This window comes from Stegastes partitus, unplaced genomic scaffold, assembly GCF_000690725.1.
Source record: "Stegastes partitus isolate 25-593 unplaced genomic scaffold, Stegastes_partitus-1.0.2 Scaffold1486, whole genome shotgun sequence".
In the NCBI taxonomy this organism is placed as follows: domain Eukaryota; kingdom Metazoa; phylum Chordata; class Actinopteri; family Pomacentridae; genus Stegastes; species Stegastes partitus.
Genome location: NW_007579217.1, coordinates 1 through 24,170, shown reverse-complemented (window position 1 = coordinate 24,170; position 24,170 = coordinate 1). Strand labels below are relative to the sequence as shown.

General features: G+C 40.9%; 2 protein-coding genes and 1 long non-coding RNA gene across 3 annotated transcripts; 2 read left to right on the top strand and 1 right to left on the bottom strand.

Annotated features, from left to right (window-relative positions):
* The first annotated feature begins 2,702 nt into the window (after positions 1–2,702).
* Positions 2,703–14,115, top strand: LOC103370822 (T-cell surface glycoprotein CD4-like). Its single transcript, XM_008299985.1, has 11 exons — positions 2,703–2,778; positions 3,943–4,275; positions 4,702–4,953; positions 5,258–5,293; positions 5,589–5,912; positions 9,112–9,366; positions 12,295–12,420; positions 12,610–12,683; positions 12,980–13,006; positions 13,341–13,387; positions 13,722–14,115. The coding sequence occupies exons 1-11, from the start codon at positions 2,706–2,708 to the stop codon at positions 13,741–13,743; spliced, it is 1,569 nt and encodes a 522-aa protein (XP_008298207.1). The 5' UTR covers positions 2,703–2,705; the 3' UTR covers positions 13,744–14,115.
* A 90-nt stretch (positions 14,116–14,205) lies between these two features.
* On the top strand, positions 14,206–23,515 carry LOC103370821 (abhydrolase domain-containing protein 16A-like). Its single transcript, XM_008299984.1, has 20 exons — positions 14,206–14,310; positions 14,883–14,939; positions 15,065–15,131; positions 15,970–16,056; positions 16,693–16,778; positions 16,973–17,046; positions 17,195–17,302; positions 17,445–17,559; positions 18,024–18,125; positions 18,236–18,299; positions 18,420–18,469; positions 18,763–18,886; positions 19,002–19,106; positions 19,189–19,252; positions 19,399–19,455; positions 21,596–21,658; positions 21,768–21,844; positions 21,985–22,083; positions 22,208–22,254; positions 22,852–23,515. Exons 1-20 carry the CDS (start codon positions 14,209–14,211, stop codon positions 22,933–22,935), a joined length of 1,632 nt encoding a protein of 543 aa, XP_008298206.1. The 5' UTR covers positions 14,206–14,208; the 3' UTR covers positions 22,936–23,515.
* A 98-nt stretch (positions 23,516–23,613) lies between these two features.
* On the bottom strand, positions 23,614–24,089 carry LOC103370820 (uncharacterized). Its single transcript, XR_520907.1, has 2 exons — positions 23,906–24,089; positions 23,614–23,819 (listed from the first exon to the last, which is right to left on the bottom strand). It is a non-coding gene; the product is annotated as an uncharacterized LOC103370820 (long non-coding RNA).
* Between the last annotated feature and the right edge of the window lie 81 nt (positions 24,090–24,170).

Below are 24,170 nucleotides of genomic sequence, written 5' to 3'. Positions count from 1 at the left end.
TCCCAACAACTAGTTCCTTCGAGTCTGAAGCGCGCGCGGCGGTCCGGCTGTGTGTGTGACTGCTGGGTGACGTCATCAGGCTGGGAGGAGGCGTCACGGGGCCGCTTCCAAAAAAACCAATTAGGACCAGCGAGGGGGTGGGGGTGGGGGGTATGGGGGAGATAGGGGGGGAGGAGGGAGCAACTTGTTGAAAGCAGCCCTCCTTGGGAAATGCAACTTCCATTGCATCTAAACCGAGCAGCAGCAGCAGGTTTGAAACCATTTTTTATTTATTTAAATTTTTTTTACAATCTGTGCAGCATAACTCCCTATTAGTAGGCAAAAAAAAAAAAAAACTCCAATCTGATAAGACAACAGGGGAGAGATCCCTCTTCCATCAATAGCGCAAGATTCCTGTGCATTCGTGGAAAATTTCCTCCGAAAAGCATCATGATCTCTTTTTTTTTTCACATTCCACCTGCTGCTGGCATGCATCAGCTCCAAATGCATCCTATAAGAATTTCAAAGTCATCTTGATTAATGTTCAGTAAATTGCAACAGATGCCGGCAGTTTGTATGAATATTTTAAACAACAACAGAAAAGCATTTAAAGTAAAAAAATTAACCAGCGTCTACACAGTTTTCTGATGAAGGTGATGTGGAAACAGATGATTCCTACGCCCTCTGCTGTTCGTTTCTTCACACATGCCCTGACATTAGCTCATATAACTCCCATACAAGCAGAAGCAAGAATCAACAAACGCTCATTAATGAATGGCGAAACACAAATCCAGTGGCAGTCAGCAAAATCACAGAAAATGGAAACAGCTTCTCATGCATCTATTTGCAGACTATGGCAGACTCCCTGTTGATGAGATTTTTTTTTTCAGCTCTCCAGAATGAACTTCCAATTCTTTTTGCCCTATTTTCTTCTGAAGCAGGGTGCATAGAAAAGGCATTATCTGGTTTACGTCTAATCCCTATGCCCAAGTGTTTTACAGCCAATGTAATTACATCTTCATAAGTCCCACAGTTTAAACCGTGCTGCCTGGTTCCTTCCATTCTGTTCTGTTTGTCAGTTCCCCTCCAGTGTCAGCCTCTTAGTTCAACACCGTGCTTGTGAGGTTCACATTCTAAAGACACTGATAAGGTCAGAGGTCAAGCAATGTTCTGCACACCAGAAAAACAAATGAACATTTGAAATCCGTTTTTTTTTTTTTGGGACTTCTTTACTTTCCAAGAGAAAGAAGAGTATCATTTTCTTTCCACTCTTTGCCGACTGTAAATTCAGAGACTGTTAATACAGCTGAGTTTTGAATTGCAACAGTGCTTTCATTGCCATCATTTCATTTGCTGCCATCTTTTGGCCCTACAGTTAAAGGTTTGAGGACCAACATGTCCACATAAAGTTTGCAGGGACCACCCATACTTCCGCAGTTTGAATTCATGTTTAAAAAAAAAAGGGACCTTTAGACAAAGTGGCCCCCAAATAGAGGATTTCATTCCCTCCTTCATCCATTTTTCATACCCATACCAGATTGACCTTCACCTTCCATTTTCTAGATACCACCCACTTTACTTATACAGCACCTCAACACTGTTTTTCTTATCATCACACACCTCTTACACCTTCCCATCACTGACACCTCATTTCCCTCTCCTCCCTCCTTCCTTCCCTTCCTCTTCTGCTCCTTCTTCCTGTGTTATTCAATTTCTTTTGTGCACTCGTCCTTCACTCCTTGTTGCTTTTCATTCTGTTCTCCATCCTCATGCTCTCTGGGGGTCTGTGGCAGTGATAATGAATCGCATAGTTAACAGATATTAGCTCACTGGCAGTGGATTCATTAGACGGAGCCAAGGCTTATGGTGATTATTTACCCATAGAGGAGGGGCCAAAAGATCAGTGCTGTGCTCCATGTCAGCAGCCACAGGCTTCTTTGAAGTCACAGTGTCTCTGTTCCCCTGCAACAGTCTCTCACTGTTCTGCTTGCCTTGGGTTTTCTCATTCTGTCTGGGTATTTCTCCTTCCACATTTCTCCCTCTTGCTGCTCTCCCTTCTTTCTCTTTCCCTGTCATTAGACACCCACAATACATATCTACTTTCTCTCCCTCTCTCTCTGCCTCTATCTTTCTTCAACGCCCCCATTCACCCAATGGTAATTATGGAAAAATCTGTAATAGTGCTCAGAGGAGCTGATAATACCTTTAGCTTAATTAAAGGCATTTATGGGATGTAAAGACATGCAGCCTAGGGGTTGCTGTGCACCCACATCAGCCCAAACTCTTTATTTCCTGCTTTTTCATCCCCTCAATCCCTCGCTTGCTGTTATTCTTATCACTTTCTCTGTTTCACACACACATTGGGATATGCACATGCTTATTGTCTTTGTCAAACTGCATGTTAGGGTCAGAAGTTGAGTCACTAACTGTTGAGAGGTGCAGCTTTGAAATGTTCAGCATTACAGTAATGCTAATACATGCGGTTTATCAGCCTCATACATGACTGGAATAATGACAGTCTTTTCCTGATGATTACGCCTGTGTTTGTCGCCTCACATCCTGTTGAGCTTAAAGGCGTGCAACTTGTTAACATGTCAGTCAGGGACATCAGCGATATTGCAGGAAACTGAACCGTACTTGATGTGGAGAAGCACATTTAGAAAGGTCACAATGTTTGAGAGACAACTGGTGCCGTGAGAGGTTTTTCTCTTTTCTTCAAATGTGTGATGGAGTCTGGTTTTCTCACGTTTATTCTCATTTCTTCTTTTGCAGTGTGTTCCTCTCACGCTGACACCACAGGTATGAAACACTCTTTGTGACTTTTTAACAAGTTTAACAGCACTTGAACTGTTATTGTTAAGAAGGGAGCCTACATTTAAGGTAAATGTTGCTTTAATAGTGTAGACATTGATGAATCAGCATCAGTGAATGTAAATGATGAAGTATGCATTAAAATAGGTTCCCTTTATCCCAATGCGTTAGTTTTTTAAATGGTCAAATAGATGTCCAAGGACGTTTTGTATTTTTCTTTTCAATATTTTTTCTTCTCCTTTGTCACTGGTACAATTCATTGGCTTTAACCTGATCAAGACAGTCACACTTATATGCCCACATTGAAAGAGCTACCCAGGACTAAGAGTCCATTAAAGCACACAGCACTTTGTAAAATACATTTTAGATTCATAGGTAGGAAATATGATTCTTTAGTAGGCTGCATGGCATAAACCATGTGGTTACCTTCTAGGTTTAGTCATTCATCCGGTATCTATACACCACGTAATCCTCACTAGGGTCATGGGGGGCTGGAGTCTATCCCAGCTGACTTAGGGTGAAGGCAGGGGACATCCTGGACAGGTCGCCAGTCTATCACAGGGCTACACTTAGAGACAGACAACCAAACACACTCACATTCACACCTACGGACAATTTAGAATCACCAATTAACCTCAACGTGTTTTTGGTCTTGTGGGAGGAAGAACCCGGAGAGAACCCACGCAACACGGGGAGAACATGCAAACTCCACACAGAACTGGCGACCTTCTTGCTGCGAGGCAACAGTGCTACCAACTGCAGCCCTAGATTTAGTCATTTTAGCACAAAAATCCTGTTTCATTATTACGCATCAAAAGCAGCTTTGCAAGGAGATGCTATCTGGGCAAGCAACAAAAGCAAATGTATAAAGGCTCTCCTTTAAAGGTAGCTATTAGGTTACACTATGCCCAAATGAAGAAGACTAATAGTGTCGTTAGCAAAACTCTAGTTGAAATTACTTTAACACAGATATAACACTGTGGCTTTTGTGGAACTATTAGCCAAAAATCAACTCTTCCAGTGTGTGTTTGGGCATGTTATGGACAGGATAAAAAAAACTGCAAAATTTGAGATTTTCATGCATATTTAAAGACGCACCTGAAAAATTCATCTTTAGTAATAATGATACAATGTTTGTCCTTTTCCCCTCAGGCTGGGATGATGTTGTGGTGGCTCAAGAGGGCACACCTGTCACTCTGGTTTGCACTGATACCAGTGTGAGAGGTGCCATAACTATTAACTGGATGGTAAAGTCACTTGATGACCATGACTGGAAACTGGTTCTCTCAGTCAGTGAAAATGAAAAGTTCTCCGGTGGTGCCTCAAAAGCGTCCATACGACTGACCGACCCTAACTTCCAAAACACTGGGATTTTTTCTCTGTTCATCCAACCTGAAGCCAGTGACAGTGGTCTCTATGTGTGTTTGATAAAACAACATGAGACGAAAATACAGGAAAGGACTGTCCTACTAGCTGTCCTTACAGGTATAAACTGTCACTAATGACAAACATAACAAATTATTTGCCTGCTTACTAAATTAACGAGAATTTACAAGAAGTGATATTTGCCACAACCACACTTTATTTATATGTCGTTTATCAGTCAAAATTAACTAAGTGCATGTCATCAGGCAGGGCACTTAAGTACAGTTTTAAGGTTCTTGTATTTACTCCAATATTTCTACTAGTTCTTCACAATATTTCAGAGGGAAATATTGGACTTCTATAGAATTCCATGCTGCCTCTGTTTTCCACAATAAATAATTTTACATTTACTTTCTAAAAATGTACTTTTCTGATGATGCTTGTACACTTTTATTTCATTTCAATGCTGGGCTTCATTTGTGTCATTGGGTATATTTACACTGACATTGGCGCTCTCCTTCTTCCTGTATTCTCCCTCACCTGTAGTCAGCATCAGTCCCCCTGCTCCTGTCCCTCAGCGCAGCACCCTGCGACTGATTGCCAGCGTTAACCCCAACCCTGCCGCCACAAAAATCACCTGGACTTCACCTGGAGGCACTTCCCTGAAGACTGAGAAAAAAAAAATTGCAGGCACGGTGGCTAAACTGCCGATGGTCAATAACAGTGATGATGGCATCTATGTCTGCACGGTTAAGATCCGCACTCTTTTTGCTTTCAACGTGACCGTCAACATTGCTGGTGAGCCTGACTGGAGAAAGAGGAACCTAGACGCACTGAGGGATAGAATACATTTCTTGCTATTTTTATTGATGGTGTGAGTTTGGGCATCAGTGCCACACACTCCAGCAGCAGCATTATTTATTCAGAAGTGTTGTAGTTCTTCAAAGTATTTACTTTTTATAGACCAGTTTCAAGATTCAAAGGCATACTGTAGATTTACACTAAAAGTCCTCCTGTGAATGTTATAGTAGCTGCATTTATGTATTATTAATTATTTTCCTTCCCCCCCACGACACCCCACCAACCCCCTCAACCCCCACAGCTGACAAAGTGGCCTCATTCGCTGATATAACATATGGTAAGTAACTGTGGAACACAAGCAGTCTGAAAGTCCTGTGTCAGCAGCCTGCTAATCAGGCAGAGCAGAATGGAAGAGCAATTGAAGAAGTGACTCTCAGCACATAAGCAGTAATCCCCATTGTTGTTTGAATTTTCCCTCTATCTCCATTTCCCTTTTCTCTTGCTTTTCCGTCTCCTCTCTGTTTCTCAACCTCACTCTTCATTCATCCTTTTTTCTACTCTGAATTCTCTGTCAATATGTCTTCTTGCACTGTAATGTCTGCATATCTGTCTTCCACCATCCCTGCCTGCAGACGCCACAATCTATGCTGGCACTCAGGCTCAGCGGTCTTTCACCCTGGCCTGTCCTAATGTTCAGGGGGACTATGTCCGGCTGTACTGGGTTCCCCCAGACAAGGGGCACAATCATATAAGGTTGGTGCACCAGTATGACCGCTGGAGGGATTCCACCTTACTGACCGAGCAAAGCAAGAGGCTCCAACTGGCCGGCAACCCCAAGGTTGGGAGCTTCTCCTTTCTACTCACCCCTGGCTGGAGAGATGGCGGCCTCTATGCTTGTGAAGTATCCCTTAATGACAACTTCTTCGGCCAGAGGACCCGGCTCAGTGTGCTGAAAGGTAGAGATCAAGGTCAGACGCAATGCAGGGTGGAGAAGGATTAAAACAAGGATGTGGGGATGGATTTAAGAGACAAGTGGTGTGGTTGTTATCATACAAATTAGTATTTGTGCTAAGCTGTTATACAGAGCATGGTAAAAAAAAAAAAAAAAGAGGTAAACAGTTAAATGACAAATTAAAGGAAAAACTAATCAAATATTCCATAGACGTTCAGCCAAGTAAAGATCCTGCAACGGCCATACTTACTCACTGACATCATTTTCATACTCATCAAATCATTTAATGACCTCTCCTGTGATGAATGGAGGTAGTTATTTTTGCTATGTTTCTTCCTCTATTTAAGCTTTTTTTTTTTTTTTCAATAATTGCCACTAGTTTGAACTTTACATACGATTGGGGACCCTGAATATTGTCAAAAATGGAGCCATTGTAAAACACCTTGTGGGGGCCATGGCAACCATTTCACTTTCTGCCATGAGTTTTGATGGTCAAGGAATACAATGATGCTGTATATAATACCATAAAGACAGAGACATTTTGAAAAGGAAATGACCTCGACTAGATTTCATAATATCCTGACCGTTGTGTTCCTGTTGTGTGCTATTGTTAGTATTATTGCATTATTCTCACAGCCAGTAAAGGTGTGAAACACAGGAAGGGCCTTGGATATATCAGACCCACAGACTTGGTAATGTCACAGACAGGTATGTATCTGAAATTGTTGCCGGTCCATAATGACATTCACAGCTTCTCAAATGTCAAGCTGTGATACGTGCGCAACGCCTAAGATGACACTGTGTCCACAATGCAAAGTGTAATCTTTTAAAATCTTTTTCTTCCGGCATCCACTGCATGAAGTAGCATCGTTATATCTATATCGTTATATCTATATAAAAGGATGGAGCAACTGAATTTTTTTATTGTGGTTTAGATGATAGAACAGTGAGTCTGCAACTGGAAGCTTGTGGTATTTATTAGTAGCCAACATTAGCACAACAACAAAACAACAATTCTGACCAATGGAAAGTTTTTCCGAAAGTGGATGAAGGGAAATCAGAACTCCTTCATTCTCTTCTTGTCGAAATGTCAACCTCCTTGCTGACCCAAGTGATGGTGCTCAGCTCTTTCTGAAATGTGTTTCTTTTAATCGGTCTTTAGGTTTGACATTCATTTTTTGTTAAGACGTTCATTATGAAGATTGTTCTTGCAGTCACTGTTTACATTGATTAACAGGAATGGATGAAGCTTTTAAAACTCTAAACAACATGAATGCAGCCGACACGATGCTGTGAGATCCAGCCTAGAGGTTCTCAGATACTGTGATTGTCTTCTCACAAAGTATTCACTATTAACTATTCACCTGAACAAATTATGATGTATGTGGGATCACTGAAATCCTTGGCCATCAAGACATATGGTTTGACATCACCTTTTCTGAGTTATCATGTTGCGTTCAGGACATATGATGCAGTTGGTGTGTCCATAAGATATTTTTGCGATGGCCCAGTTTCTGAAAACATTCAGGGTAGAAAAAGTATGAAAGGTAGAGTTTGGTGCCTGTCTGTTCCTGCAGTCCTGACAAAGCACTTGCTTGTACCTCATGTGCTTGTTTATGTAGTTGTACTGTGCTTATGCAGCAGAATTTTTTTTTTGGTCCCTGTCGAAAATGCTTTAGATGATCATGGACAAGGTTTGTTTGCTGTAGCTCATTTCTTTACCAGGGACAGACATCTTTAAAATGTGGCATTCTTGTCATTGTCAATTCTCTTTTGATATTTCTCAAGGACCACTCCTCACACTCACCAGAAATACACTCACCAACATTATGCACGTTGGGTTTTGTTGTAAAATGAACAAACACATGCAAATACAATATACTGTGTGTTAATTAATAAATCCCACATTTTTACATTAGAGAAAGCCATGCTGGCCATTTCCCTCTGCTCTAGGTTTTTATGCTAAGCTACGTTAAGCTCCTTGCTCCAGGCTAATACGAAACACATCGACATGAGTGGTATTGATCTTCTTATTTGTGTTTCTGCAAGAAGGTGTAAAACCACATATTTACTAAGTTGTCAAACTATTCTGTTAAACTAAACTATGTGCAAGACATTGGTAAAACAAGTCCAGGGGCAACGAGCAGAGCAGGGAACAGAGAGACGTCCCTGTAAACAAAGGGCCCGTGCCTCTTGAGGTGTTTGTGCAACTATTTGCCTTTGCTGAATTATCCTTTTGTGAGACATTGAATTCTTACAGCTGTCTGTGAATTGCTCTTACACATCATTTACACTGAAAAATGAAGAAAAAAATAGTTCCTACAGCCATTGGTAAAATGACACGTTAATAAACAAACAACTGTATTGCTCCCGAAAAGGAAGATTTGCTTTGTTCATAAACTTAAAGAAAAAAAAGAAAGAGCAGAGTACCTGTTGATTTTGAGCCCTGGGGCGTTTTCACCCTTTGCAGAGGAACCCACTTACACTCTCCAGTACGCACTCATACACATATAATGCCTGTCATTGTGGCCTTGGAAGGCTTTACTAATCACAATCCCACCAGCATCCATCACAGCTGCCCAGACATGACCAATCTATCTGTCACTGTCGCCCTGCTTCACACATCTGCATCCCTTACACACACACAAAGACAACCATGCGGCAATCATGATGCATATATTTTTACCCCACCTCATTATGAGTATCATTATGTATGATTATACCTGCTGCCCTGCCACCAAGGGTGTAGGTGGCCCACACTGATCACACTAATCAAGGCTGAAATGTGTGTTTTTATGTGTTGCGTGGGGGGGGTCTGTGGAGCTTGATTACACCCAGATGGATTCTTATTTCAGTCTGATGAGACACTAACCATTAGTCATAGTCAACTGATGCATTAGCAGCAAATCACTTTAATGAATATATATTATTTTGACCCTTCTCTGAATTGTTCTTTGTTTTTCATACAATTTTCCCTGTACCTCATTACTCTCTGTCTATCCTTGCCCTTTTCTATATTCACACACTACCCTTTAACTCACTTTCTCATCCTCTCTCTCCTTTCTCTTCCCTCCTGCCTGTCTTTCTCACTACCTCATCTTTCCTTGTCTTCATTTTTTTCATCCCCCCTATGAAAACTTCCTTCCTTTGTCCTCCCACTGTCCTTTCCCCTCTCCTCTCATTGCTCTGTATGATTTCCACAGTTAACACCGTCCCTTATCCCTTGAAGCTGGAGTTGGTGTGCCTGTACTCAGAGAAGTCTCAGGTTCAAAGTGTGAAATGGAAACACCAGAATGAGAGTCGACCACTGCGCATGTTCAGCAAGGGCCCTGGCAACATCGCCACAATTCTGCCCTTACCCATCACCTCCCACGAAGCAGGGAACTACACCTGCACAATGGAGCTGGAAAATGGCCAGGTCATCCGGGCAACTGTAGCTATCCCACCGCCCCGTGAAGGTGGGAGGGATCATTTGGTATCGTAAAGATTGTTCTGATTTCTGATTTTCTTTTTCAGCAGTATTATGTTGCCACCACAGGAGTCCTCACAGATTTCCTGTCAGCTTGAAGATAATGAACCATGATTGTGCATAACCTTTAGATATGTGCCCTGTGAAGCGTTCAATGGCGTATTCAAGCCAACTTCAGGTCAATTTATCTGCTAGAAAGCCTGTGGCTTGCAGAGGGGAAAGATCCTGACAGATACCATATGTTGTGCATTCTTAATGTAGCTACAGAGGTCACAGGTCAAGACTTCTTTATAATAAGAAGTTGCAATAGTATCCAGCAGAATAAGCCATTCCATTTATGTGCCAAAATTTCATAAAAAGCCACCTCAGTCCTAATACTGACATAGGCTGAACACTCAAGGTTTTCTCATGTGAAATATATAGACATGAAGGTTATCATTTTTCTCATTGCACTCACCCAGCTGATGTGTGAATATTGGAAAGCAGGACCTTAAGACATCTTCCTCTACAAAAGCTAAATTATTCGAGATTATTGTATCGGTGGCTGTGGGGGACCACAGGAGGATGTGACAGTTGAATGGATCCCTGAGCAGAGATGAGTTCAATCCCCTTACCCGAATACATCATTTTGGCAGGGCCCAGAGCTCATCATGATGCATGCTGATGGTTTGGCTGTAAGGATAATGTACAGGAGGGGAAGGAGAGAGATTGATGAAGACTAGAGGAGTAAAAGGGGAAGCAAAAGTTTTCTAATCCAACTTCTCCGATTATATATATATATATATATATATGTGTGTGTGTGTGTGTGTGTGTGTTTGTGTGTTTCAAGTGTCAATTGAGCACAGTGAGGTTTTAAATAATGTGCGTTGCATGACCCACATTTACACTGTTGAAAAGTGTCTGGCTGCACAAATATTGCAATAGTGCAAGAAAGCACAAAACTTATGGTTAATAATGAATAATATGACAACAAGCTGTGACTGTTTATCGGTAAATAAATAGTTATTTTCTGCACGACATCCAGAAATAGTGGCTCTTTTGCACGTGGTTATCTCTGAGATAGATTTTAAACAAGTTTTTAGTTTATTGTGTAATCATGTTTATCATTATTAATAATTTGTTGTTAATAAAACTACTCTCTCAAAGTAGAGAACAGGTAGTAAAAGTTAAAACAACACTGCTGCATAATAGCATTTCTTTCCCTCGTGGCAAAGTTCATAGAATGCAAAATTGAAACAATTATTGTGTTGAGTATCACACAAAATACTTCAAATGTCAGGGATCTTCTGCAATTATGTGCCAGCCTCAGTTTGCACGTAATTTGCAAAGCGTTCAGGCAACTTTTTGGTTTTTCTCCTATCAGCCATCCTCGAGTAAAGTTGCAATGATATAAACCCCCCTCAGCTGCCCACCCAGGCTTCCCCACCGCTTTGTAGATGAAGTAGACGAGGTGGGGAGGAAGCGCAAATAGTAGAAAGCAATAGGTGAGGTAGTGAAAGATGAAGATAAAGGGTAGAGAGACAAAAGACAGAAAGAGGAGATCTGATAGTGTGAAACTGGGGGCATTTATGCCTCCCTTCACTGCACTCCGTTACCATAATTCTTGCATTAAAGCTGGCATGAGAGCAGTGCAGGTCAGCCCTGGGGTTAGCTCTCACCACAATATTCCATTAGTTACCTCTATACCTACCCACCAATCAATTACGTCTTAAGCTGCATATAATGACTGATTATTTTGAAGTTGGCTGAAACTGTGACATCAGGGCTGAGGTGAAGCATGAGGGGTAATCATTTTTCAAACTTAACTGGTGGAAAGTAATAAGTAATGAGATGTCAGATCAGACTTCACTTTTGCCAGGTTTTTGTCCATCGGATACTTTTAAATGAAGCGGAAGGACACTGTAAGAATTCTTGATAAATCATAGCAGTAATATAGTAAGTCTGTTCCAGTCTGTACCTTTCTATTTATTAGGTCAGTCTTGTGTCAGATATCTGACAGATCTGATGCTTTGTGCTCCGTGGACAGTGAGCAGACAGGAACAGATCAGTTGTTGAGCTGCACTAAGTTACAGCATTCTGTGGAAACATGCACCTCCCTTGTGTTTCCCATGTTTCCCTGAAGCTTTTGTTGTGTAAGACTGATGTCATGGACATTATACAAATAAACCTGGCAAGTTTGATCACATGACTGTGCTCTTCCCACAACATTTGACTAGTGCAAGAGCTAATGATGTGCTTATATAACCTTTTTAACATTCATGCACACGCCTTCGATCCACCTGTTTTTCACTATTGCATTGATTGCAAAGTGTGATATCTACAATATTTGCCAGTTTTCCTTGAGGGGGTTTGCTGCTGAAATCAGATGCACAAAGAAAAGCTTTTTTGGACTTTACCTACACAACATGTATATTTAGAAAATTAGACATGGAATAAGGAGCATCTGCAATAACTACTCTGTATGGAAGTGGCATGTTCTGAGGTTTTGTGTAATGATCTGACAGCGTCTGGTTTCCTAGATAGCACTACTTTTTTCCCCCTTCACATCCACATTTCAAATTGACAGCCTTTACTGTCCCGACTGATCAATGAATACAAAGCCGTTGTGCAGCGAGTTCACTCTGTCTGTCTGACAGAGCCTGGATTTTCTCGCCTTCTTTCATTGGACCCTTGTCTGTGACTGACAGCAGTATGATGCAAATGCATGTAACATGTTGAGGAAATCGTAACTGCAATATGTCGTAGAATACAGCTTGAAGTATACAGGTAAGGAAAAGGTTGCCTCTTGCTGACTTGAACTAGAGAACAAACAGCAATAACTTTCTGGGCAATCTTCATTCGCTTAGCTGGAGCGCTACAAGTTTTACATTAGCGCTGCTTTTGGAAACATTCATGCTTTTTTCTGTGTCACTTTTAGTTTTTACAGAAAGCCCGCCTGGCCCCTCCATGCTCCCCTCTCTGTCTGCTTTATTACTTCTGGTGCCCCTGGTTGCAGCAGCTGTCGGTGTGTTGCTATGGAGACAGAAACACAATTCTGGTCATGGTGAGTTTTCCTGTGGGTTTTTTTTTTTTTTTTTGACAGCTTTCCATGTTATGTCCATCTTCAGCCCCTGTCAGCTGCGACTGAGTGATGCGGGCCATGGTATCCTCTGGGGTTGCTGTAAAGAATCTGCCCCTGCCTCCTCCATCCCTGAGTGTATGTGTGAGGCGGTAACTCTCTTTCTGTTCTCAGGTGTTGAGCAGTCTCTGTCTGTCCACGTGAGTGACGCAGGGAACATTTATGAGAATCCTGAGGATATCAGACAGGTGATGAATTGAGACATATTCAACAGATAAATATCTCCTGATAAATGTCCCTCCTCATTTTTCCCTCATCTTCCCTCCTCACTCATTTCTTCCTTTTGCTATTTATCACTCTTTCTCGTCTCTTTTTGTTACTCTCACCCCATCCCCTTCGCTGTCTTGTCTCTATAGTGCCCTTTTGATTTTTGATTTGTTGCTTTCTTCCTGTTTCTGTTTTTCTTCTGATTTCAATTGTGCCTCCCTCTGTCACTTGTTGTTCATTAAAACCTGTTTTCTCCGCTCTCCTCCCTTCCCAACAGGCTCCTCCCCAGGGTTCGGTCTACATGGTAAGCTATTGTGTCATCCTCTGCACACACACACACACACACACCTCTACCAGCATATAGAGATTCTCATTCTCTCTATTGCACCGTCCCTAAGCTGTCAGCCGATATTTTTTTCCTTCACACTTGCAGCTCCCTGTATCCAATCTATCAGCCCTCTCTCAGATAAACCCATTGCCTATCAGCTGTCACCCTTACATTAGTGGTATTAACTAATCAATTTCATTACACACTAGAAGGACATAAATCTGGCCTCTCTTTATCCTTCTCTTCACTGTCCCACTCTTTCTTTCTTTCTCTCTCCCTCCCCTCCCTTCTTTTTCTTCTTCAATGCCAGGATTTGAAGCCAAGAGGCGAGGATGATGTCTATAAGGAACTGGAGCGGTAAGCGAAAAGCTTGCATCACCTGTGTAAGCTGTTGTATGTTGATCTGCTTGTGTGTGTGTGTGTGTGTTGGTCTGTGTGTGTGTGTATGTGTGTTTGCACTGTCACTGATCTACCCCTCAAATTCTTCTCACACTAACCAATCACGCTGGCCTGAACATCACTCTGACACTGTGGCATAATATCACGACACGCGTTGACAGGCAGCGCTTCTTCACCCCGTGTATTGTTGTTGCGTGGGCTGTCTGTGTTTACGTTAAGGGAAGAATAAAAAGACGCTGGGGGATGGGAGATTTTTTTTTAGTGTGAGTTTGTCTTTGCGCTCTGTTTTCAGATACGAGCAATGTCAGGGCTGATCACCTCCCCACATCTCATCCTCATCCAGCTGTCACATCCGCTCAGTTCCCAGCTGCAGCAGAAGGCCTTTATAAACAGAAGTAACAACTGAAACTCAGAGTTAAGACTAACTTCAGTGCTTCAGGGAAATGCTGTTCAGTTGTTTTAATGTTTTTGTTCTTCTTGTTTTATTCCTATTGCTCTTTTCAAGTCATGAAGAAGAAACTGTTATCTCATGAGGTTCTAAAATTGTCCCATGTGTGCTACTTAATAGGCTGTTGTCTTTTCACAGGTGTATATAAACACTTGGTATTGTGCCTCTTGTATTTTACTTCTATGTATATCTATTTCTAAGTATCGATATTTTAAATAAACATTTAGCTTGTTGTGTAGTTTGTCTTCAATTCATTTTCAGTCAAATTCCTAAGCGCTTTCGCGTTTGAGATTTGGTCCGGACGCGCTTCCGTAGTTATTTCAGTGGAAGAATGGCCGGCTGGATGTGGCTCCGCTGTGTTTTAGGACCTCATCTGCAACGAATTCACCGTTCACCGGAGCAGTCTCGACCTGACGGCAGGTCGGGAAGGAGGGTAGGGATGTCTTATATATTTTGCATTTGGTTTAGAACAGCCGAGTGCGAGAATTCAGCAACATTTCGTGTCTGTGCTGCTAATGTAGCTCCGGCTGCGGCCCGGAAGTGTCAGATGTGTGTTATTGAAACTCCGCTGTCACCGCGCTGCATAGCCAGGATGGCAGGTAGCAAATGAATGAAATGAGTGGAACACAGCGGCACACTTTGTATTTTCCTGCATCTTTTTCACACTCGCATTCAGTCTTACTGTAGCTTGTCGCTGTGGGTTGTTTTCAGTCCTGTCAAAGTAGTTCTGCTAACGGTAGCTTGGAGGCTGGAAGTGAAATACATGTTTGTCGAGACGGGAAGAAAAAGCAAAAAAAAAATTTTAAAAAAAGCAAACAGAATGTGAATAATGAAAATGATCGTAGTTAACTAAAACAGAGCCACTGTAAAGATGATTTGTCGTGGTATTATTATTATGTGGTCCTTTCTCTTTAAACGATGTGTGTGTCGGCTAGGCTAACGCTAGCTAATCAATGTGAAAGGCGTTAGCAACAGTGATCATGAACAATATTTCTCTGTTGCCAGGGATGGAACTACCAACCTAGGAGTCTGGAAAAACACACTCACAGCATTATTGGTTGGGTGAGTATCATTATTATTATTATTATTGTTATTACTATTATTATTATTATTATTTGTTGTAGTAATTCCACAGAAAGAAGTGGTGATTTCATTCATTTAAGTGTATATTTTTTCCCCATTCTCAGGCGTCAGCATTGTGGTCCCTGTCCTATTACAGCTCTCCTCTGCTGCTCTGCTATCTTTACAGGAAAGGTAGGTCGTATAAATTGTGCTTGGTGGGAAACATGGGGAGACACATCTCCAGTCTCCACTGCTCTGTGTGTTTGTGATCAGAGCTGAAATTGTTAAGAATCAATTTTGATGAGTCACTTATTAAAAAAACAGCCTCAGACATTCTCTGGTTTCAGCTTCTTCCGTTGTCATGTGACGTTTTTATGAGCTGAGTATGTTTGGGACAACTAATATAGATTTTAATTAGATTTTTCCCCCCTGTTGTTTGATAGACTCATCTGTTCATTAAAAAAATAATTGCCAGATTAATTGAAAATAGATGTTGTTAATTGAGGCTTTAGTTGATGTTCTAAAGATGGACAGACTTGCTTTTATAAAAGAAAACCATCCTGGCAAGGGCTAGATGATAATTTTGTTAATATGTAACTAGATAAGTGATTTATTACAAGTGAAATATTATGTCGATGATATAATGTGTTATCTCTGTACAAAAGTCCTTAAACATTGCTAGAAAGGTGAAATAAAAGCGTTTGTCTAACACACTGTAGGTAGCTTTGGACATCAAGTTGATTGTTTGATATGTGTTTGTGTTATGTGTGATTTTAAGACAGCTAGATTCATATCATATTATTGGATGTCAGTGTGTTGGCCCTGTGCTACTACCTTGTAAACAGTCTCAGCTTTGGGAGAACAGCAAATAGTAAAAACACACTGAAGCCATTTTTCTTGAGGTGCGTTGTGTCCTTATACTTTCAGAACAAGCGTGACTTCCATATGTTTCACTAGATGTCTTTCTCAGAAGGTTTTGACAGTGAGGATGCTTGGATCTCTGTCTTACTGTTACTTTGCTCATTTTTAGGTTATATCTGCAGCAGTAAGTTGGTTCCAGTGAGTCAATATGTGGGAACTGTGCTGGTGTGTCTTCTAGGAGTCGCCTGTCTTAGAGGTAAGGCCGCTCATGTAAACTGACTTGAACAGACAATGACTCATTTGGTTAATTTATCTTTAGATATCACAACATACATCACAAAAGCGGCGTTTGTGAACCCTTTGGAATTGCTCCCGCTCTCATGTTTGCAGTGTTAATGTGTATACAGAAAACAGAGAACTTTTGGCTTGTGATGTCAGATTGTGCACCGTTATTGTGTACAAGGAGATTATGTGAAAGAGCAGACGTGGCCAAAGTAGTGCTGGTTTTAACCCTGAAAACAGGAATTTAGACACATGTGATTCATGTACAGTTACTCTACAACAGTATTATTACTTTAGTAAGATTTGTCTATAATTGAGACTTGGACGAAGATCTGACCAGATTTTATGAAAATCCAATGCAGAAATCTTGATAATTCCAAAGAGTTCACAAACTTTTTGTTGCAAGTACTCTGTGTGTGCTGCATGTCAATAAGTATTTGTCACCACAGAGACAGCTGAACAAGGTCTATACCCACCAAGCATACTAAATGCACCCTTGAGGCTTTTTCTTCAAAATGTATTTTGAATCTCACATGGACTCACCCACTTATGTGTTTGTCTGCCTTTGCTTTCCTTCTTCTTCCCTTCGCACTCTCCATTTCTTGCCAAGGGTGGGGCAGGTGGAAGAACTCTGAGTATCTTCAGTTCATCTCAGTTCTTGAGGAAACAAAGAAAAATCACACACCAGCAAACAAGGTAAGATCTTTGCAAATAAAAGCAGGTGCTCAGCATGGATGCTATTACTATAACTATACTATATTATACTATACTATAACTATTACTATAATGTTATAGGAATTAAGGGGGACAAATTAATAGCTTTTCATTTGTGCGTATCTGAACTAAAAAACCTTTGAATTCAAGTCAGTTTGTTTTCGCTTTCCACATAGAAAAAGCTGAGGTGCTACGACTTTGACTTTGCGTTTTGGCCTTCGGACTTCGAATGGACAGAAGTCAGCAGTCCGTAAGTATTTGCTCTTATACTTCATTTCCATTTGAAACAACCGTGTGTTCACTGCAATTCTACTATAAATACACGCATTCAAAGCACTGTGAAGTACACTGAATGAATCCATCTACTGAGGTCAAATGCTTATTGACTTGTGTGACAGGAAACTGTCCAAGGCCGGTGTTTCTCTGCTGAAGCCAGAGCCCAGATTAAGAGGAGCAGCAGATAGCGTCCTCAACTCTGTGCGCACTTTACCATGCCACGTCATCAGGTACGTGTGGGCTCTGCAATACACCACATGTCTGGTAATAGCGCACTGACACAATGTACGCCGTCTGCTTTATTGGTCGGCTTCCTATTTCATCCCCCTCCTTTCGGAAAGCACTGTCTGTTCATCCTCTCTTTCCCTCCAGTTTCCTCATTGCCCATTCGTTCGGGAGGAGGATGCTGTACCCTGGCTCTGTGGGTTTACTGCAGAAAGCGATGAGGCCCATGCTGCAGCAAGGCCAGGCTAGACTAATAGAAGAGGTGACAAAAAACAAGCACTTGCTCCCTCAAGTTTTATACTTACAGTCGTCCTCAAATGTATTCACACCCTTCCATTAAAGAAAAGGCAAAATTCACAACAGTCGCTCAAATAACTAGAAACTGAAAAAAGTAATAATAAATGAAAAAATGCTAAATTTTAATTTAGTGAAATAAGACATTGCTTTTGAATTGTGGTTAAAAGAATAATTGAAAAAAAAAAAAAAAACTGTCCTGGACAAATTAGAACACTTTGCTGATGAGCAGTGGGCCAAAATCAAAGGGTTGTTCAACAAAATATTAGTTGATGGGTCCCATCCTGCTTATTTGCTCTTTTTTTTTGTTTCTTATTTCAGTGACAGATGTTTTTTTCCTTCTTTAATGGGAGGGTATGAATGCATTTGAGGACGACTGTAATATAACACACGCACATCATTGTCAGTCATTATGTCCCTACTTTGTCACAGTACGATGGTCAAAGGAACAAGCTGGTAGCCTGCGACGGCAACAAGATCGACACCATGTTTGTAGATCGAAGGAAAGATGGGGGACGGAATGGCCAGACTCTGGTAAAAGCCTGCAGTGCTTTGTTGTTTTCATGCCTTGGGCTAGTGTCGGGATCCAATAAAACTTGTGTCACACTGGTCACGTTACAGTTTGTTCTTGAATTCTGCCGCAGGTCATCTGCTGTGAGGGGAATGCAGGCTTCTATGAGGTGGGCTGCATGAACACTCCACTGGATGGTGAGGACTGCACTACTTTACAACAGTTTCCAAATGTTATATTGGCATTTGTATTTTGTATCAGTCCCAAGGTCTTGTATTTCAATTATGGTTTGAATCTTGGGTTATTGTACTCTGCAGGTGGATACTCAGTGCTAGGATGGAACCACCCTGGCTTTGGAGGCAGTACGGTAAGCAGATTTTGTATTGCAAAGTCAGCATGCAGTGTATTCTGGGCTTCAGTTTACAAACAGTGCAATGGAAAACAACAGCAGGTGGAAAATTCTGGTTTTAGTTGGGGAAGTATTGCACAAGCGGGCATGAACATTCCTAAGATTGACAAACAAGTGAGGAAACTGCGAATGTGTTTTTGCACTTCATAGTTTTGTAAGTGGGATTGAGTGTTACTGTTACTTTGACAACGCATAAATATTGTTGTTTTTTACTTGTTTTTTTTTTTCTTCTTTACATATCTCTCTGCCAGGGAGTGCCATTTCCCCAGAATGAGGCCAATGCCATGGATGTGGTGATCCAGTTCGCGATACACAAACTGGGTTTTCAGCTCAGTGACATTATCATATATGCCTGGTCCATAGGAGGATTCACAGGTACACAAACAATAGATTATCAGGACTTTTTTATTCTAAGTGTGGGTTATTTCATGTAGTCTCTCCATGGTCTTCATTCTTTTTGTTCCCTTTCTGTCTTTGTTTGCTGTTTTAGCCACTTGGGCAGTGATGTCATACCCAGAGATCCAGTCAGTAGTGCTGGATGCCTCTTTTGATGACCTCCTGCCTCTGGCCCTCAAGGTCATGCCTGACAGCTGGAGTGAGTCCTTGCAGTTAAACATCATAAACTATTCATTAATTGCTTTCAGCAGACTGTTTTATGCATCTTTGTTGTCTTCCAGGACCGTTGGTGCAGCACACAGTTAGGCAATACATGAACCTCAACAATGCAGACCAGCTTCTCAAGTGAGTGGGGAGGACTGATTCTAGTAAAACTAATCGTGAAATGTTTGAGTCGGTAAATATTATGCAATACAGTGAGCAACAGTGAAACTTGAACCTGTTGTTTGGCATTACTCATAGTGATGTTACTGATAATTCTCTTCCTTCAGATACCAGGGACCAGTCCTGCTGATCAGGAGAACCAGAGATGAGATCATTACCACAACGTGAGTCCCCATAGTGCGTCTTTAAATCTCTCAGGACCAACCAAAGTAAAATGTCAGCAGGAAATATTTTGGTTGACAGGATTTTGTATTTTTAAAGTATGGAACCAGTGGAGTTTTTTCTTGAAGCAATTTCACCTGTCAACCATTGGGATTGATCAACAGTGGAGTTTTTCCTTTAAATAATTTCCCGTTGTGTGAACATCTAAATACAGCAGTTAAAAATAAATGTTTGATCTTGCTAACACTGTTGTTAAATAGGTACATTATAGTAAAAGCTTGGAATTATTACAACACGTGATCGACTTAAAGTATTTGTTTTTATTCTTAAATACCCTCTTGTTCATATATCACACCATCAAATGAATGAATGGCAGAATCAGACTGCTACCTGTAGATTATTATCGTTTAAAAAAAGAACATGTACATTTTAAACACATCTCAAATTTAGCCCCTAAAACACAAAGATTTCAGGCTCTACAAAACCAGAAGCTGAATCCCCAAAGAAGGTCCTTCAAAAAACCACATGATTAAAACACTGAATATAACAGGTATCGTGAACTTTTATACTTTATACTGGCACAAACAAACACACTTACACATTTACTGTTTTTATTCTCCATTGCAGTTTCCTTACCCCTTTTTTGTTAAATCATCTTATTGAATTTGTTTATCACTATATTTCTTCTTTTAGATTTTTCTTTTAACTGCAGCATCTTTGCTGCATTGACAATATTGGTAACCTGATATTCATGTCAGTTCAACATATGGAACCACAGAAAAGAGCACACCCCTGTGCATTATCAGAGCACCTTGGAAATACTTGCTTCACTTGTAAGCTGAACAGTCAGGAATGAGCTCCTATGTACAATCAGAAACCAGCAGTTTAGATTTACTACATTAACAGAACAGGGCCCATAGTAAGAACTCGGTATGTGCACCTTAATAACTGATGATAGACTCAAGCCTCCTCGGCATCAAGGGTACCAGAGTTGCACACATTTCTGTTCTTTCACACACTTTAATTTTGCAGTTTTGTGCTGAAGAGCGAGCAAGGCCTTTTTTTTCTAGAAGTTAACATCATGCGATGTCCTTCACGCTGACTGAGCTGTCGGAGAAACTAAGTTTGTGTGAAATCATCCAGGAGATTTCCATTGATAACTACTGTCCCTCGTCGACATATTCTGATTACTGTGACAGCTGCGTTTCCACTGGTTTTTGCTTCTTCCTGTGTCATTTTCCATCTTCAAGTCTCACAGTCACATCTTTTAAATCTACTGGCAGTTGTTCTCAGTGTTGAGCCATGATGCAGACATGCAGGGAGAAGCTGCTCATCAGTTTAAACTGAGAGAGTTGTGGTGCTCACAGGCCATTTCATAACCAGCATGTTCATGTGATTAGACGAAGTAAAAGTCCAGGTGTTTTCACTTCGCTGGCATTGAGTTTCTACTGTGGGATCTTCATTGTCTGTAGTCTTCCTAAAGTATTTGTTTTAGATTCTTAATAAGAGGAAATACTCCATTTGTCGACTTTAAAATCATGCAGTTATTGAGAGCTGATATATTAACACATAAATGATATTGTATCAATATCTGTTGTATACTTCTTGGATATTGATCCACAAAAAATGAGTCTCTCTCATTTTTGGTTCATATTCTTTAAATATGGTTGGACTGAGGAGATTTGCTTTTTTTTTTTCTAGTATTGCACCACTCAACATCTGTTCATGTCTGTGAAACAAACCAGCACTTTCAAAGTACTGTTGGCAAAACAGCAGCTCTCACAAAACGTCCAGCAGTAAAGGCTCAAGTTCACCTGAATCATAGAACAACATGTTTCTTCTATTAGCAGTATTTAGGATTGCATATATTTTTTATATTTATTCATTGTTTAATGTGACAAGTTGTTGAATTTTGTTGTGTACATTTGTGTGCACAGCAAAATAAATCCATGATAAAAAGCAACAAAGTACTCAAGTACTGTACTTAAGTACAATTTTGAGTTACTTCAATTTTACGTGAATATTTCAACATCTAAGTACTTCTCTGTCCACGTATCCCCAACTGTGTCTCGGTAAAAAAAAAAAAGAAAAAAAAGAAATCTCAAATATATGTAGTCACATTAAGTTTTTTCTGTGTTGCAGGGGTCCAGAGGACATCATGTCTAACAGGGGCAACGACCTCCTGCTCAAACTGCTCCAATTCAGGTGGTCTCCTCATCTTCAGATCTTTCATTTTAGTATTCTCACTGCTGGAACCCCTCAACCCCTCTTTGAGTAACGCATATATAATCGGCAATGTCATTTTTGTTGCCAGGTACCCCAAAATAATGACAGACGAGGGGATCCGAGTTGTCAGACAATGGCTGGGAGCCTCCAGTCAACTAGAAGAAGGTGGGTGTGTCCATGTCTGCATGACATCTTACATTTTAATTTCACTACATGAAAAATATGGAACTTAATGTGTTTTGCTCAAAGCAAGGACACGACTTACAAGAAACTGCGTGTAATGCCACTTCACCCTTGCTCTGTAGCATCTGTGTACAGCGGCTATGAAGTGGATGACGACTGGTGTGTGTCTGTGCTGCAGTCCTACCAGTCAGACAGGGATGTTTTTTATCCGTGGAGTGTTGGTAAGCCACGGTTTTGTTTTTTTCCTCACATTTACCGGGCAAATAAACTCCACACAGTACCACCTAGAAAACACACACACACACACCCCCAGTGTTCTTATACACTCTGACTTGATGTTACCAGGTGAAGATATGACTGTGGAGGGAAGGCGGCAGCTGGCTCTTTTCTTGGTAAGGAAGTATTCCAATGTTATCTCCGCTCTTCATCTTAGTGTGTTTACTTGTTGTTGTTCTGTCTAGTTTAAAGGGCAGCCATTTGTCTTTATATCATCTCTCAAAGTCAGATTTTTACACATTCTGTTTCTCTCATCCTCACCCAGTTTCCTTCTTTCAGGATCTTTTACCTCCCCCCCTCCTTACACTCCCAAGAAAAACAGAACAACCCAAACATATCACAGCTATTCAGACATCATTACCACGAAGGAACACTTTCCCGGTTGCCATAGTAACCAACTCACCTGTGCTCTCAGGTTGACTGGTGTAATATATTTCACTGCGCTCAGCTTATTGAAGTCATTTAACATCAAACAAGAGGAGTGCCATCAATTACATCTAATGCTATGCTTCTCCTCCCCTGCTAATGCCTTCTAAATTAGGCTTTATTCGCCTCCTGTGTAACCCCTAAGAGCTTGGCAAGATTTTTTTAAGGCACTGAGCCAAATAGACCAAAAGTCATATAATCAAGTTCTGCACTTTTTTTTTTTGTTCATTGCCCTCCTACACCTCTCACTCTCCGTCCCTGCTGTCTTTTCTCTCTCTCTCTCCAAGGCACGGAAGTACATGCAAAACTTTGAGACAACACACTGCACTCCTCTCCCTGCCACCGAGTTCCACTCGCCCTGGAGACTGTAAAGGAAGAGGAGGGACGAGGGGAGGGATGGATGAGGGGACATCAACAGCCGAGGATTTGGATTGCGTGTGGACAGTGTGTTCCTGGCATGGTGTGAATGTACTACTGTGATTTTGATATTTTTCTAAGACAGATTTTGTTGTCACGTACAGTGTTGCTGCAGTGGCATCTTGAAAGCTATGGTCTCGCGGTCCCCTCCCCGCCAAACACTTGTAAAATATGGTACATCTTTTGTGTTACCGTCATTGTTTAGTCATTCTTTTCAGTGTCCTCTCCTTAAAGGTTGCAATTTTTTTTGTGTGTGTTAATGCACAAGCCATTACTCATTACTTCCATTTGCCTCTCTTTGGCTGTATTTGTAAAGCAACTGTAAGTAGAAATACATTGCAACAGTTTAACCAATAAATAAAGAAAAAAAAAATCCTCATGTTGTCAGAAGAATGTTTAAAAATGCAGCCAAAATGTTGGTTTCAGGTTCATTTCTTTTCTGTGGGCACTGTGTTTTTGAAAACAAAACAACTGTATCCTAAAATGATGGTCGTAAGTGTCCTATGAAATATGCTGAATAAAAATTCAACAGAAGGGATTTAATTCTTTTGTTCATTACGGGATACAAGTGTTCAGCAAATTGCACAGATATACAAGGGCATTAGATTAATAGATTGCTTCAGAACAGCGCATCCCTGAAGACACTTGTCTAAGAGCTTTATTGAAGTCCTTCCACGCTACAATCAACTTGAAAAATGAATATGAAAATTAACACAATGACATGAAAAAGTGGAAACAAATCTTGATTTACATATTGGTGAGGGGGGAGTTACATCATTTTCCTGAAGTTTTCCACTGCTTCTTTCACTTTCTCAAGTTCAGTTTGGCTCTGCCGTAGCTGTGAAGGAAAGGAAAGTTATTGTTTACTGAGAATTTAAATGCCTTAAAGTCTTAGAAACCATTAAATCAATTTCTTTTTCCCACCTTCTCTGCATCTTGCTCCTGCACCTTCGCTGGCACCTTCTCTTTGTAGTCACTCTTCCCCATATTCTCTCTCAGTTTCTCCATCTGTTTCTCCAAGTCACCTTTCTTTGTCATCAGTTTTGCCACTTCCTTCTCCACGTCAATGAGACCCTGGGGAGCAAAAAAAAGTGAAGTAATGACAAGTACAAACAGCTGAAAATGATAATCTTGGTAAACCAGGTCAGCAGAGGAGTAGCCGAAGAAACACTGAGCACAGATTCAAGTG

Coding starts and splice junctions, on each gene's coding strand:
- LOC103370822 (XM_008299985.1), top strand. CDS start 2,706: ATGGAGTCTGGTTTTCTCACGTTTATTCTCATTTCTTCTTTTGCAGTG. Junction 4,954..5,257: donor CGTGACCGTCAACATTGCTG/GTGAGCCTGACT, acceptor CAACCCCCACAG/CTGACAAAGTGGCCTCATTC. Junction 5,913..9,111: donor CCGGCTCAGTGTGCTGAAAG/GTAGAGATCAAG, acceptor TGATTTCCACAG/TTAACACCGTCCCTTATCCC.
- LOC103370821 (XM_008299984.1), top strand. CDS start 14,209: ATGGCCGGCTGGATGTGGCTCCGCTGTGTTTTAGGACCTCATCTGCAA. Junction 18,300..18,419: donor CATGAACACTCCACTGGATG/GTGAGGACTGCA, acceptor TGTACTCTGCAG/GTGGATACTCAGTGCTAGGA. Junction 21,659..21,767: donor CTCAAACTGCTCCAATTCAG/GTGGTCTCCTCA, acceptor TTTTGTTGCCAG/GTACCCCAAAATAATGACAG.